Source organism: Epinephelus lanceolatus, chromosome 14, assembly GCF_041903045.1.
Source record: "Epinephelus lanceolatus isolate andai-2023 chromosome 14, ASM4190304v1, whole genome shotgun sequence".
NCBI classification, from domain to species: Eukaryota; Metazoa; Chordata; class Actinopteri; order Perciformes; family Serranidae; genus Epinephelus; species Epinephelus lanceolatus.
In genome coordinates, this window is record NC_135747.1 from 41473427 (window position 1) to 41489689 (window position 16263).

At 43.0% G+C, this 16263-nt stretch overlaps 1 protein-coding gene across 10 annotated transcripts in view; it reads left to right on the top strand.

Annotated features, from left to right (window-relative positions):
* Positions 1–16263, top strand: part of dgkh (diacylglycerol kinase, eta) — a 94838-nt gene that overhangs the window by 25617 nt on the left and 52958 nt on the right. For 8 of the 10 annotated variants that reach the window (XM_033617360.2, XM_078174726.1, XM_033617364.2 and 5 more), the window contains 2 exons: positions 2701–2781; positions 13977–14081. In XM_033617360.2, coding sequence (XP_033473251.1) covers positions 2701–2781; positions 13977–14081 — 186 coding nt within the window. Of the gene's footprint in view, positions 1–2700; positions 2782–5625; positions 6213–13976; positions 14082–16263 lie in introns of those variants that run through there. The other 2 variants (XM_078174727.1, XM_078174728.1) reach the window with 2 other exon arrangements.

Consider the following 16263-nt stretch of genomic DNA (forward strand, 5'->3'; position numbering starts at 1 on the left):
ATTATTGGATAGATCTTCTCTGCTGTCGGGAGGAGGATGCATATGAAGCATCCATGTTTTAGAACATGCAGCTTCTTTGCAGCAACATCCATATATGAAGGATTGTCAATTGCTATGGCTCCATGTGAGTCTGGACAGATATGGATGTAAACTGCAACTTGACTGTCTCATGGAGGCATGCAACCGTGAGGTGGTAATTCTAGTTTTCAATGTCAAGAACACAGGATTTCTATATAAAATGTCATGTCCATCCCATCTAGAATATCATAAACAGGAGCAGAATTATTTTAAAGGATTATGAAGACAGCAGAGATCATTTCTATCCTAAAACATGTTTGTACAACTAATAATAATTTGCAGTCAGTTTAGTTCCTAAGTTATGAAGTCAAGTAAATCCCTACAGCTTCAGGCTTGTTAGAGTTAAGACTTTTTAAGATACTTTTAATGGCGGAATTAAATTTAAGACAAGTTTTCACCAAGATTTAAGATAAAAATAATCAACCGACGTCCATTACTTAGGGTTAGGGACAATTTTGCCCATATATTTATTGTAATATAAAACATGACATTGTCTCGCGGTGTAGACGAGGTAGAACAGACCTGGGAAATACCTGACATTTGTTGCCAAGTTTTCTTGGGGATTTTGTGTTTCTCACTCTGCATGTCAAATTCCATTCCTAAATTTCTATCGGACGGAGTTTGAAAAACTTCTCCCTGTATCTTATCGACGTTCATTTCAGTATGATATTTCAATTAAAAGCCTTAATCTGCCGATGCCAAAGACGTGCCAATATGATTGTTCACCCTGTGCCGTCACGGAGGATCTGAACCTCTCATAAATGAAGAAATTCTAGAAACGTAGCCTTTGATTTAGGAGACAAGGAGAAGAACTCTGTAAGGCCTGAGTTTGTAAATATAGAGATTAAAGAAATATTTTCTGCAAAAGGCACAAACTGTGACAGTGCATTTGTGATGTAATATAAATATTTGAAGAGACTCAGGCGAGGTACGAGACGTGCGCATATTTTCTCACTGACTTCACAGAAGAACCGACATTGTGTCAAGGCTCGTCAGCCTGCTGCCGGACATCTGAAGCACTGCCCACATCTCTGATTTGACATTTCAAATAATGAAGTCAGAGGAAATGACAGTTCAGTCTGAGTATCAGGGCGGTGCCTTTGGTGATAGATGTGCTTTGAGTTGCAGCTGAGGTTTCATTAGAAGATGAACTGCCTCCAAATGAAATCAGTCAGCCTTTGAACCAAAATCATTTTTGTGTTAACGGAGATGTTTGGTCTCATGGCAAACATGACCATAAATAGGCTCCAGCACTCTGCTCTGCAGGTTTCAGGAAAGTCTGTTTAGGTGACATCAGAGCCCTAATTGGCCTTAAAAGAGCAGTGTGTAAAATTTAAAGGGATTTTGTGGCATCTAGTGGTGAGGATTGTAGATTTCAACCAGCTGAAACTTCTCCTGGTTAGAATTCCTTTAGTGTTCAGGAGGTTTTTACGAGGAGCCGAATGATCTGCAGAGGTCTCTTCGTCTCCAGAACAAACAGACCAGATGATTTAAACCGGTAAAACAATGAAGAAGCTGTTTCATGTAAAAAAGAAAAAAAAAATCTGTGTTTTTCCGATGCTGCTCGTCACGAAAAGGAGGATGTCCCTATCTAGAGCTAGTGTTCGGAAATATCTTAAAGGCTGGGGTGTTGTTGCCGTACAGTTTCCATGGCAGCAGATTGCTCTGTTTTTCTATTGGTCAAAGTGACGGCTGTGACGGGAGAAGTCGTGAACCATAAAAAGAAAATCAAACATGCTAGACTTTCTGTTGCAAAGTCATGAGGCGTCCTAGACGTGGCGTTGGTTGCCATCTACTATGACGCACCACACAAGATGAAACGACGGATTAGCGCAAATGACGCTCATTTGAGCCAACACCATACGACGCTGCGTCAGGCTGATATCGAATGCTGTGAAACCAGCATTAGCCCTGTTCCCACTGTTAGCGCTGTTAGCTGTTAGCCATTGTGTCAGACACCTCCATGTTGAGAGCCATGTGCAGACAACCTCTGAGCCTCATTTCGACATATGGGTAAAAAATATTTTTGTCCCTTATGAGTGGAAGGTATTGAGGTCTGAAGGGGTTAATGATTGTGTCTGAAAGGATGACAATTGTCTTATGAGGAGAGTTTTATTCTCAATATTCCTATCGCAAAAATAACTCACCAAATGGTCGACCAAGTTTAGATTTATTTAACCTTAATGTAACACATCATGAAATCTGCTGTTTCCTTTATTCTATTAAATTACAGAATATAAATCATACTCATTTAGTGTCATTTTTCAGCCTTGAGAAGTATTTTGGAAGTCTTGCATTATCTGCAGCCTGTTGCATTAAGATTGTTGGATACAGGATCATCATGTTGTTATTCTCTTTCATGAGTCCTGCAGTAGCTTCCATTTAATACTGATAAGTTTTACCTGTTCATTTTAGGCCTGCTTTGCTGTAGCTGTGACAAGACATCTCTCTCACAGCTCTCCTCATACCCTAGAATAAGTTCCAATAAGCTAAGTTTAACCCTCTGTTGATGTATTGTCCAGAGACTCATTCTCTTGTCTTCTCTTGTGTCCTCTGTCTCTCTGTTCACCTCTCGGGACTTCCATCTCTTCTCTGTCTTCACTCACCTCCTCTTTTCTGCAGTCCCTTATCTTTGACGAGGTGGACCTATCAGATGCCAGCGTTGCAGAGTCCAGCACAAAGAATGTCAACAACAGTTTCACAGTGAGTGCATCCTGCAGTCTGAACACCCACGCACACCCCAACACGTACACATGCACTGTGCTTCAGTGGGGAGATCACAGGCACAGACACGTGTTTAACAGTGAGGCTGATGAGAGTAGAGCCACACTGACATGGAGCTGTTGTGTGTTTTGGTTGACTGAGGAGTTTTAGGTGTGGATGACTGACATGTTGATGGTTCTGAACCAACAGATATGGCACCTTGATTTACCGAAATTACTGTTTCTTTGCCTAAGGGATGTAGTTATGGACGAGTCTGTGGTGGAATAGTTCACCATTTTAGGAAATTAACTTGTTTTCTTTTTAGCAGGTAGTTTGATGATAACTGAAGATCTATACCAATCTCATATCTGTCTGTTAAATAAGAAGCCTGAGCCATCACCCAGTTAGCTTAGCTTAGCATGAAGACTGGAATAAGGGGAAAAACGGAGCCTGGGTCTGACTGGAGGCCACAAAAATTCACCCACTTCTGCACCTCCAACGCCCCGATCACACAGAAAGTGTTTTAGCAGCTGGAGGTGGCTCTTGGTAATCGTTGAGAGTGTGATGAAGCTTTTTGCTCGTGGTTTGCTCGTTTCTGCGCTTGAGGTGCCTGGCGTTTATGCCGGAGCACTCTGAACTTCTGAAGTTAAAAATACTTCAACTCAGAGTGCCTCATGTCATCTCTGCTTTTTTCCCACTGTCCAGTCGGATGATTTGAGAGGCGGGCCTTCTGTGGTGGTCACAACAACAAGTTTACAGTTGGTAAACAATGGAGGAGAAACTGGTGGTAGCAGTTGCTGGATACCCGGAGCTATACGGCCTGACGATACACAGCAGGTTGTCAAACTGCCCCTGAGTCATCCTAAAATCTGCCTGTAAACGTCCATGATGGAGGAGAAGCTCCTGGACCAACTGGTGGTACTCCCCATGAGCCAGCCTCTTTTTTAGGGTCTCATGTACCCACACAGATCTCTGTTTATCTGCTGACAGCCTCTCACCCTCAGCCAGATTTACAGACAGCACCCTCTGCCTCAACATGGCAGCAACTACTGTGAAATAAAAAAATATTAATAATAAAAAATGGTATATAATTATTCTCCCTCAACTCTAAAGATCATCTCTGCCAGATTTTCCTGTAGTGTGAGGTATGTTTAGAGTGCAGATCCCTTGATCTGCTCTGAAGTCCATCCTGGCTGAGCTGATTTCAAATTGCAAACATTGAACAAGTTTAATATTTATGATCCGATATCCAGTGGTCCTGCAGGCTTCAGAGGTTTTCAGTGCAATATCAATTGGAATTCAACATGCACAGTCTATATTCATGCTGCTTCCATGACTTCACTCATATTTCTTAAAGTTTTGTCTTTGTATTTTTGGGGAAAGTAGTGCAAAAACTAACAGGTAATTCTGTCGTCCGCTATGTTTGTGTGTGCTAAAGTCACATTTGGTTGTGCAAGATTTGTTGTTTATGAATGGAGTCTGTGAGTGTGTGGTGCACTGTTTTGGCCCAGTAGTTGCTCTCTCCACTCTACAGGAAGAATAGTGTTAAATTTGTAATTACATGTCGTTATGTGTGGGCTCTCTTACATTTTTAACATGTGTTCAGATTTTAAAAAATCTATTGGTGTGGGCCAGCCGTAAGCTCAGCTAACCAGCTGCTATATTTTCCCACGTGATTTTTATTGAGGCATTTATCGAGGCATTTCTTAAATTCTGAAACGATACAGAACAATAGCGTCATTTTTCATATCATAAACCAGTAGGCAGAACATGATGAACACAGACCACCCGGGGATGTGAGGTGACTAGAGTCAGGTTTGGTGGACATCTTCCTAACAGGCACTGAAGGGAGTGCAGATCTTTTTAAAGTCACCCAACTTGTCCTTCAGAGGAAATCTGATTCTCTCCAAGTGGAGATTATTAGAGTCGTTAAGGCTGGGGCTCGGGCCATCTGCAATAAATTGTCTTTGTGGTTTCCCTGATGTGTTCGGGGCCTCTGTTGTGCCAAGGACGATCAGTTTGGGGTCAGGACGTTCAGTCAGACCTTGAGAAAGATGGCGAAAATGTGTAGCCTCATATTTAAATGACAAATGTGGCAGTGTTATTGATCTTTTCGATTATATCTGGGCAGAATGAAAACCAGCAAAATATCCCCTCCTTTTTTGTAATTTGCTTATTTCTATCTCTGATTGACAGCGTCCTGTTCTTAACATTGGACAAAGTTAATTAATGATTAAGTTAATTTGCCTACGTTTTATGAAATGGCATAATTGAGTCCCATAAATTGTATATGTACAGAAGGCACATATGATCTTTAACTTCAGACTACATTCACAGTGGGCAGCTATTGTGCATTCAGGCAGAGATCCATCAGGAGTTACAAGAAAACAGAATTCGCCCTTCAAGGAATAATGATTCACCTTTCATATCGTACACCTAAAAATAACAGTCCAATAGTTATATTTAGATATTTGAATACATTTCCCAGCATAACTCCCTCTGTTGTTGTCACGTGCGGCTCACCGTGCATCATCTCGTGGGAGAAAACAAGCGATGCTGCTGTGAAAGGATGCTTGTCCGGGAAAAGAATGAGCAGCTGAGCTGGACGAGCGTGTGTGGGAGGTGGAGGGAAATGAACACGAGTATAATGAGCAACGAGGATGAAAACAGACAGTGAAAGAGCTAGTGGTGCCCTGTCCTTTCTATAAATGTCTCTCCTCTCCCCGGGTGTTGCTATAATAAGAAACAAGGAGGAGGAGGTGGGCAGGAGAGCAGTGCCCAGAGGAGAGCACGCGGCTATTTTTAGCAACGTCTTGAAATGTCTCACTGGGTGCCTGGGATGGATTAACGTCTGCCATATTCATAAATAAGATTACAGTGCGCCTGCTGCTGCATGTGTGTGCAGCATGTGCCGTGACTCTGTGTGTGCTGGGGTTAATAAACATGCTGTGATAAAGACTTGGAGATGAGCTCCACATGTCCTTATGAGCATCAGCATCCCTCTAAGATGGTGAGAGGAGGGGGAGGAGGGGATGCTGATGGAGGAAAGAGAGGGAAAGAATAAGCTGAGAGGAGGTAAAGATGCAAGAAGGGAAGTCAAGGCAAAATAGGATGAAGTATCTTCACAGGCGGAGGTGAAAGAAGGGCAGTGACTGATGGGGAATGACTGCGGAGCCGTTTAAGATGGCGAAGGGTAAGACAAGGCAGGGTAGAGGAAATCCTGGAGTGATGTCACACCGTCGCTAACTGCACTCGCGCACATACTCCCTGGGGGAAAGAGAGACTGAGAGGGGGAGAGTTAGAGCGAGGCAGGAGCATGCACTGAGACGTGGGAAGACGGACGCAGAGGAAAGGAGGGAGGCAGAGGAGGGGAAATGAAGACAGGACAGGCGGGACCAACGGAGAATGAGCAGTGAAACATAAAACCAAAGGTAATGTGACATGCCGAATGGTAGTTCACCTGCAGCGCCCACATGCAAATCTCTGCGATGCATCAACCCAGACACGGTCACGCACGCCGACAGGGGGAGACCGGGCTTCGTCACGCAGGTTGTGCGATCACGACTGAGGCAGAGAGAGAGCACTGCAGAGGATGCAGTGCAGGGGTTTGCTCTAACTGTGCAGAGCAGTTACCAGTCTGTCTGTCTGTCTGTCTGTCTGTGTCGATTGGTCCTCTGAGGATAAGTGATGCTGCTGGCGTCCTCGATGCAGGCTGATGCTTCTTGCTTGGAGGGTTTGAACGAGTTGTGCCGGTGCAACGATGTTTAGAGATTCATGTGGGAGCTCTGCAGATGTCTGTTCAGTGTGTGCATGCCTGTGTTTTGGGAGCGAGGACCCTCTGGGGTGCTGCGAGGAATTTGGACCTATCAGCAGCAACATAGGGAAATCTCACAAGAATTGAATTACACTACTTACAGAGGGGAATAATTTCACTTCTCCAGTGTGCTGTGCAGTGTAGACAGTTATGTAATCACTATACAGTCTTCATTAGCTACTGTTCTCCAACATGGGTTTATTATTTTTTTTAAACAGGGACAATAAAGATGAAAGAATGAGATGTGCAACAGATGTGATGCAGAAAATGTGCTTTAAATTTGTTGTTAATTCAGGGTGAAGCAGCCAAACAAAGGTGTCTGTGCGTGTGTCATTCATGACTGGTCATGCATTGACACCATAGATGGAAATGTATGATGGAGTGCACGTATACGCTGGGGTTAAATGCGTGTGACCAGCTGATGCATTCAGCGTCACTGTTTCATTAGGAGCCCCTGTGAATACACGATGAGGCAATGTCGCCGTAGCGCTGCGAGGAAGCACCTTGAGAGCCACGTGAGGGAGAGCTCAGCCCAACCCGAACCCTAAAGTCATTACAGACTCTGCAGGGACGCACCGCCTCTCACTGACTCACTCACGCTTATTGGATTGGCTCGCTTATTACTGTCCACTTTAAATCCACCAAATGAATCTCAGGGAAACTCAGATCGGGTCTGAATTGTGCGCTTGTATGAGCGGTGCATCAGCGCTCGGATCTGTTGTGTAGTTGGTATTAACAGTTTAAAGCTGCAGGCGGGTGAGTGTGTGTGTGTGTGTTGTTGGGAGTGAGCAGCTGTGAGTGTGCTCCACCTCCTGTGCTGTTGTGCTGCAGGTCCCAGTGGGTACAGGATCTGTGCATCACTGTCACCAATCCTCTGCCTCTGCGTGTGTACGAGTGTGTGTAAACAGTGACGGGTGTCCCTCATTATCAGATAATCTTTGGTGTTTGCCTCTCCACCAAAAAAATACCAACTAATGAGGCTTATAATTACAAGTTCTCATCGTTTAGAGATGCTGATCCAAGAGCCACTTCTGGTTGTCACTTGTCATTACACACACACACACACACACACACGCGTGCGCACACAGATCTGATATATTCAGCTCTGAAGGTCAGTCATCATGAGAGGTTTTCCACACTTGAGGGATGCCTGGAGCCACTTTTGGAAACAGCCGTTCCTGTTTCCCCTGGCAACCAATCTTATCGCTACCCCGTTCCAGACCCAAGACACACACATGCAAAGACACACACATGGACACAGTACACCAGCAGAGACACACAATGATCTATGTCCAAAGGGATCAATTTGCTCATACACAAATGGACACACACTAATCCTCGCAGCTCCTGGTGGAAAACTGTACCGTGATTAACGGCCGGGAAAAACATACAATTCTCCGAAGAGCGACTGTGAGAGAGAGAGAGAGAAAGAGAGAGAGAGAGAGATGGAGAACGACAGATTTAAACTTGTTGTACATGCTGAATGATGTACATGGATGATTGGTTGAGAGTTAAACATGTACTGTAACACACACACACTCACAGGACGCTTTCTCTCACACACTGTTTCAGTAATTCGGGAATTGTTGTCTCATCTTACTTGAAAAAAAGGAAAAAGAATGCTAATGTGATTAGCTCAAATATCAAAGGAGGGTTAGGAAAGGACAATGAGCACACACACAAACACACCCACACACTGTTCATACAAACAAAGATGAAATGATGCAGCTCAGTCGCCAGAGGAAAATGTTGCCACTGTGTGTCTGCAAACCATGATATGTTTATACATTTTACATGCATCATACCAACATTTCTAAAGTGACGTAGTTCTGATTACGTGTTTATGAGCTGACTTTGTCATGTAGAGGTGGAGGGGACAGTGGACAGCAGGTGTTTTTATGCCTCCGCGCTGTGATAGTCGTGACCAGAGGCATTATGTTTTTGGGTTGTCCGTCCGTCCGTCCTATTCTCGTGAATACAGAATCTCAAGAAGGCCTTGAGGGAATTTCCTCATAACAGCCTACCCTCACTAGATCAAGGTTGGTAATTAAATGTGACTTTTTTAAAGGTTATTTTGTGCCTGAACACCGCCACACAGTAACCGCAGTGTTTCCACATTTCCACCACATCATAACATACAAATGTTACTTATCTGTGGTTTGCAGAAATGTACAATGCTTACATTAATTCTGGTGATTAGGCTGTGACATGCTGTTCAGTATTCGAGGATAACCAGATATTGATTAGAGATCTTGGGACGGATCTATTACAGGAGTGATTAAGGTGATTGATCAGGGAACTGTTTGGCAGGAGGGTGTTTCAAGCTTAAGATGCTATAACCCAAACAGACTATACAAGAAAAATATTTTAACAAATTATAACAACTTTAAAAAAAAGGAAACAGCAGAATGTCCAGTGTTTTAAATGTTGTCGAACACTTTAAAGGTTTTAAAATGTTGTAGGATTTCTTATTATTGTTGACTTTTATTCTTCATATTTATATGTAGTTTAAAACACTGAGAGAGCCAGGACAGTTTGAATGTACAGTTGTGCTTTCCAATGTATATGACAATAATTTAAAGTTAAATTCAACCTCTGTAGGAGACAGTTTTGGATAAGTAGTGCTACGAATACAGTACTTAAACTGTATTGTGGTTTCATACCCCATGTCTTTTTGGCATATTCTCTAATATATAAAATAAGATAAAATTAAATTAAATTAAATTAAATATAATAAAATAAAAAAATAAAAAAACAAAATATAACAAAATAATATAAACTAAAACAAAATAAAATAAAAAACTAAATATAATAAAATAAAAAAATCAAAATCAAAATATAATGAAATAAAATAAAATAAAATAAAATGACATACATGTCACCCTTTCTGTGACCTGTTAATAGAACACTTAAATTGCTAATATGCTTTAGCAGCAGCTAATCAACAAAGGAATTGCCTCATCTGAAATTATGATGCATGGGCTGCTAAGTAATGTTGTGCCTCTCAGATAAATCAGTACGAAAATGTAAAATTTTACCCAGCTATGATCAGTGGAAACTCTATTAATTAATTGTGGGAAAAATGCTGCCTCAATTAAGCAGAGAGAGAGAAAGGCTGATACAAACCACTTATTTACCACTTATTTTTTTGTAATCTGATTACATAATCCTGAATGCATGTAATCTGTTACTCCCCAACCCTGGACTCTACCTGAGCGTCGTCTGTGGGCAACACATGGCTGTAAACCAGATGGTCAGCCGGCAACAGCAGCCTTCATGCAAACAGAAAACAGTTTCACAGCAGATGTATCTTAAACACCCCAAAATACACATGCACATCACACACACATGCACTGGTGTTTGTTGTGCACCTGCTGTCTCCCACACGTCATAACAGCCTCAGGTGCCGCTGGTCTAAGATGAACAGGAAGGGAGACGAATGTGAAGGAGAGTGGAACGTCCCTCTGAGGAGCTGATTGACTTTGTCACAGAATCATTCATGGGATGGAGAAACAATTTCCCCCAGTGTTTTCACTGTTTCGCTCTGTCTTTCTCCGACTGATGGATGTGTGTTTAGTCTGCAGGATGTGTGGATCGCACGGTTCCACATTTATCCAATTAAAGCCAGAACGGGTGTAATTCAAGAATAGAATGAACCTACACAGCAGCTGAATGTATGGCCTCAAATTATGGTGAATAGATGGTGTGAACGCCGTGTCGAAAAATCAATGAGCACTTTGTTGGAGGATAAGAAGCACAACAAGCTGTGAGCAGCACACAGTGATACTGACAGTAAACAGGCCATCACCCTACAAAGTTTTCACATTTTTAATCCACTAAAATACATGCAAATTCAATCAAAACCCTTCTTTTAAGTACCTGATATACTATATAAAGGGGGTATGTATTGCTGTCAGTCTGCTACTTTACTGCCCCCTCTGAAGGTGCCAATCAGTCTGATTTATTTTGCCTGTATTTATTAAAAAGCCATATCTGTGAAAAACAGGTGTAAAATCTGAGGCACTGTTTTATCAAACAGCTGCCAAGTCAAAACACTGACTACCTTTACACGCACAAAATATTCTGGTATTTGCCCTTACTCTGACAGCTGTTTACATCCATCCACTTTTAACTGCTTATTCGAAGCCGGGTCGCAGGGGCAACAATTTCCAGCTCCTCCTCGAGGACCCCAAGGCGTTCCCAGGCCAGATGGGATATATAATCCCTCCAGTGTGTTCTGGGTCTGCTCCGGGGCCTCCTACCTGCTGGACGTGCCCAGAACACCTCTAACAGGAGGCACCCAGGAGGATCCTGATCAGATGCCCAAACCACCTCAACTGACCCCTTTCGATGCTCTACTCCGAGCTCCCTCCAGATGTCTGAACTCCTCGCCCTTTTGAGGAAACGCATGTTGGACTCTTGTATCTCTAACCTCATTCTTTCAGTCACTACCCAGAGCTCATGACCATAGGTGAGGGTTGGGACGTAGATGGACCAGGAAATTGAAAGCTTTTCCTTCAGGCTCAGCTCCCTCTTCATCACGACTGTCCGGCAGAGCGTACGCATCACTGCAGACATCGTGCCAAACCACCACCTTCTCACGCTCCATTCTACCCTCATTCCTGAACAAGACCCTGAGATACTTGAGCTCCCTCGCTTGAGGCAGTAACTCTCTCCCAATCCAGAGGAGGCAATCCACCGTTTTCCTGCAGAGAACCGTGACCTCAGACTTGGAGGTGCTGACTCTCATCCTGACCGCTTCACACTCGCACTAGTTTTTCCTTATCCATGGCGGACTTGTTTGACGGCGAGCTTAACCTCCTTCTTTCATTCCTTCAGCCATCTTGAAAATGTCGGCTTTGCGATATTGAAGCATATCAAAAACCTGTTGATATTTAAGTCTTTCATAGGTACCCACTATGTTAAGCCCTGTTTGTATGGGACTAGTATGAACGGGGGACTTTTAGTTATGTGAAATAATTTCAGAGGTTGTCTGTGACTTAATCCTTGGCCAGTGTGCCGTGTCCACAAGTTTTCAATTTGACCTGCCATGTTTTGCCAAACACAGAGGTCATGTGATATCACCGGTTGAGAAATAAAAAGGCTGAGTTTGTAATTATAAAGGAAAGTTCTGACAGTATTTTAGGTGCAGGAGGCTCGTCTCACTACACAGCATGGAAAGCTATTCAATGAAAGAGCAAGATCAAATCCATCAGAAGAGCGTTTTGTGTTCTGTAGAGTGGAGTTACAAATGACTGTGCGAATCATGTTTCAAGGATAATGTCAGTAAATTCAGATAAAATTTAGACTTTGTTTATCCAGTGAAAATGTTCTGCATGAAACAGAGTTGTGAGGGTGATTTCTAAATCACACGAGGTCCCTTGGTAATACTGATCCTGTGTGAGGGCTTTTAAGACTTTGTCTGTCCTTGGAAAGAGTTCCCATAATAAAAACACTTTAGTGACGGCAGGAAAAATATACTGCAGTAAATTAGAATATGCATCTAAGGTCACTTTAGAGAAGCTCTTTGTTCAGGCCCACGACACCACCAAGCAAAAGAGCAGCAGCTTTTTATTCTTGACACATTTTAACCTGTCTGCTTCCCTTTTGCTTCAAGATGCGTTGTTAAATCGAGAAAAAAAAGATTGCAAATTTTCCCAGTAATGTTGAGAGCATAATGTCTAGAGTCAATTATTTGATTGGTGGATCGACAGAAAATTAATTGGCAAACATTTTGATCATCGAAATTGTCTGTTTTTTTATGCCTCAGCATCAATGATAGCCGTGGCCAGAGGCTTTACATTTTCCAGTTGTCTGTCCGTCCCATTCTCATGAACTTGACATCTCAAGAACGCCTGAAGATTTGGCAGATTTGGCAGATTTGGGGGGGATTTGGCACAAACGTCCACTTGGACTGTTGTCCACCTTGAAACTGTGCTGATTGTATAGGTCTTCTGTGTGTGACGCATCCATGTTTTCACAGACACGTAAGGATGTAAGCTTTAACTTAAATGGTTTGCAGAGGCATAAAACTGTTATTCTAGTGGATTTCTGTTGTAAAAAAGCCAAACATCTGATGGTTTCATGCTTCATAAATGTGAGAATTTGATGCTTTCCTTTGTCAAATATGAGAAGAAATGGAAAAGCTTTGGAATTTCGGTCAGATTAAACATACCATTTGAAGTAGGGATGCACGACAATGGATTTTTTGCCGACGTCCGATATGTAACAGCTCATTTGACTAATAACCCATATTGATATATCCATTTTTCCCCACCTAATTTTAGTGATCATCAAATCTCTTCTGTGGCGGAATGAACATCATATTATACATGCATACTCTTATCATGACGGCCCACCAGCAGATGGAGACATGAAATACAATACTGTTCAATGTATGTGATATTCATTCATTCTGCAAAATAAGAAAAAGCATATTATCCGAATTCCAGCAGGTAATTTTGAAGCTAATATCGGCCGATACCAACGATGTTGCCACCTTGGGCTCTGGGAAATTACACAGAGCATGTTTTCTGACATTTCACTGATAAAACGATTAAGCAGAGATTAATTAGTAATTAAAGTAATTGTTAGTTGCAGCCTGAGTACTGCCAATCAACAACCAACAAGCTGTGTCAAAGTTTTTAAAATTCAGAGGACATTTAAAGGAGGACGTCTGTGTTTAAGTGTTTGGAACCTGCCGAAGACTTCAATTAATCATAAATGACATTCCATCAGCATTACTGCTACTTCATGAATATTGATTAGTGTGATACTGCCATGTGTGTGTGTGTGTGTGTGTGTGTGTGTGTGTGTGTGTGCCTCACAGCGTAAATGGAGTTAACGTAAGGACATGTTGAGTTAGAAAGAGATGGAGAGAAAGAAGAGATGAGGGAGCATTAATAAGTGATAGGGTGCTGAAAGGGTGCTGTATGTCTGTAGGGTTATCTACAGGGAGACTGTCCTTAAACACACATACACACACACACACACAGAGGGGGAAGCAGAGGGGGAAGCAGAGGGGGAGAGAAGCTCTTAGCCTTTACCTAGGCGCTTCGCCTGTCAGCACATATCTGCCTCAAAGCAACCTGAAGAGCTCAGAGCGAGAGAGGGAAAAATGCTGGAGAGAAGGAAAAGACTAACTCAAGAAGGTGTTAGGAGACGAGTGAGCCGGAGTTAATGAGCACGAGGGAGAGACAGAGGGAGGGAGGGGGCTTCTCATCCGTCCTCTCCCTTAAAGACAGAGCTGATCTCTCTCTCTCCTCTCAGTGGCACCGCAGGCTGAGGAGGAGAGCGCCGGTGAAATTCATCTCTCTCTTTTAAGCCACTGTATCCGCCTCACTTCCTCACCCTCACCAGCATCCCTCGCTGTCCCCTCCAGGTGATCACTCCGTTCCGTAGGCTGATCCTCTGCGCCGAGAACAGGAAAGAGATGGAGGACTGGATCAGTTCGCTGAAGTCGGTCCAGTCCAGAGAGCATTACGAGGTAAGAGGCTCTTTCCAAATTAACAGATCCACGAGAGTTTGTGTGAGGCGGGGAGTGGGGACCAGAGACAGGAGGGAGATAGATAGATAGATAGATAGATAGATAGATAGATAGATAGATAGATAGATAGATAGATAGATAGATAGAGGGAGCAGCAGGAACAATAGATCTGTGTTAAGGCGTATCCTCTTTTGGAGATCTTGACTGTGATGTTGCCGTTTTGATAAAGGATGCTCTTAAAGGTCAAAGTATCCTGTCAGTGTTGTTGAGGAAGAAAGGGTTCGTAGATTCCACATGGGTGTGTGAGGAGTAGAGGGAATAAGAGCTGACCTGATATACAGCACACTGACGGCAACAGGGGATCCAAAAAGTTGTTTATGCAGAAGCGACACTCAGATTCAAAGCCTCAGAGCACCAGCGGACATGCACAGGCACGCTTGGATGCATGTGCACCATCACAGGTGTACAGCTCTACAGTCAGAGATACAGTAATGAGGACACACACAGTACCATCAGTACACTCGCACACAAAATCCAGACACATGCTCACAAAGCATGTCTGATTCTATATTTCTTTTACCCCTTCATGACTCACATGATAACACCTAAACGGGGAGAGATTATGTCCAGTCATTTAACACAACACTGATGTTAATGCTCGTCTTTGTTACCCAGGACTCTCTGGAAAAATCCAGGCAGCTAATGTGGCAATGTGTGGATTTTAACTCCTCAAACCGACAGCAACTGTGCAGAATATTCCTGCGTCAGCGTAAAGATGCAGGAGGAATGTGAATCTGGGCTGCATGTTGACAGTGAGGGGAGAAGGGGCGCGCAGGAAGCGAGCAGCACTGCATTTTAATGGCTTTGATTTGGGAGGGAAATCTTATATAAGACCCCATCCCTCACCCCCTTACTGCACTGCAGTGCAGCAGCACCCCCAGAGCTCACACACACCACTGGATACACACACACGCACGCACGCATGCAAACACACAGAATAAGTCAACACAACAGCGTTTAATTGCTGTGTGTGTCTTGTGCACTGTAGGAATCCTGAGTGTCCCAGTTTATAAGCACCTGTTACAATTGGACTTATGAAACACAAACTGCATGCAGGGCTGCGCCAACTGCTGCAGACGCAACGCCCACACTTGTTCAGTGCACTCACATTAGCCTGAGCTCCGTTGTGGGCTCTCTCCATACACTAATGTGTGTGGAGGCATCCAGTTTTCCTGACCAGGGGCCTCATTACAGAAGAATATCCTGCCTGTCCTCTGTGAGCTGAAGATAGGAAAAAAACGATCCTCAGAAGCAATTACAGAAGCAATTCCTAAACTCATAGCTGTGTCCTATCCTGTCTCAGACCTCCTGTATTATCTTAACTTGAAGGTCCAGTGTGCAGGAATTTCAGCAATAGGCAGAAAAGAAATATAATATGATGATTTCTATAGCGTATAATCACCTGAAATTGGAGCAGAAGTATTTGTTACCTTAGAATGAGCTGTTTATATCTACATAGGGAGCAGGTCCTCATCCATAGAGTCCACCATGTTGCACCATTATGTTTCTACAGTAGCCCAGATCGGACAAACCAAACACTGGCTCTTTTTCATGTTGGCCACCATAGTTAGAAGCCCCTCCGTGATGAGTGTCGGGAAAACACTGATTTTTTTAAATGTGAAACTGCTTTATTCAGTGTTTTTACTGGTTTAAAACACTGGCACATTTATTTTGGAGAGAAAGAGACCTCTGTAGATAGAAATGTAGAAATGTCCTGAACGTTTGGATCTTAAGTTATCAGAAAAAAACGGTGAGCACAGGTTATGTACCAAACAGCAAAGGAAAAACACTGATTTGTAACGTGAAACTGCTTTATTCAGTGTTTTCATTGGTTTAATTCACCTGGTCCATGTCTTTTGGAGAGGAAGAGAGCTCTTTGGATAATTCGGCTCCCAATAAAAAATCTCCTGAGCAGTGAACACTGAAGGAATCCTTACCAGGTGAAGTTTCAGCTGGTTGCAATCTACAATCCTCACCACTAGATGCCACTAGATCTGACACACTGTTCCATTCATACAGAAGAAATGATTCTGTTCTGCTCAATGCTTTATTTGTTGACACCATAATACTAAAGTTTCACTTCAGGCTCCAGAGACATTTGAGTCTTCCTATTTTTGTGTCG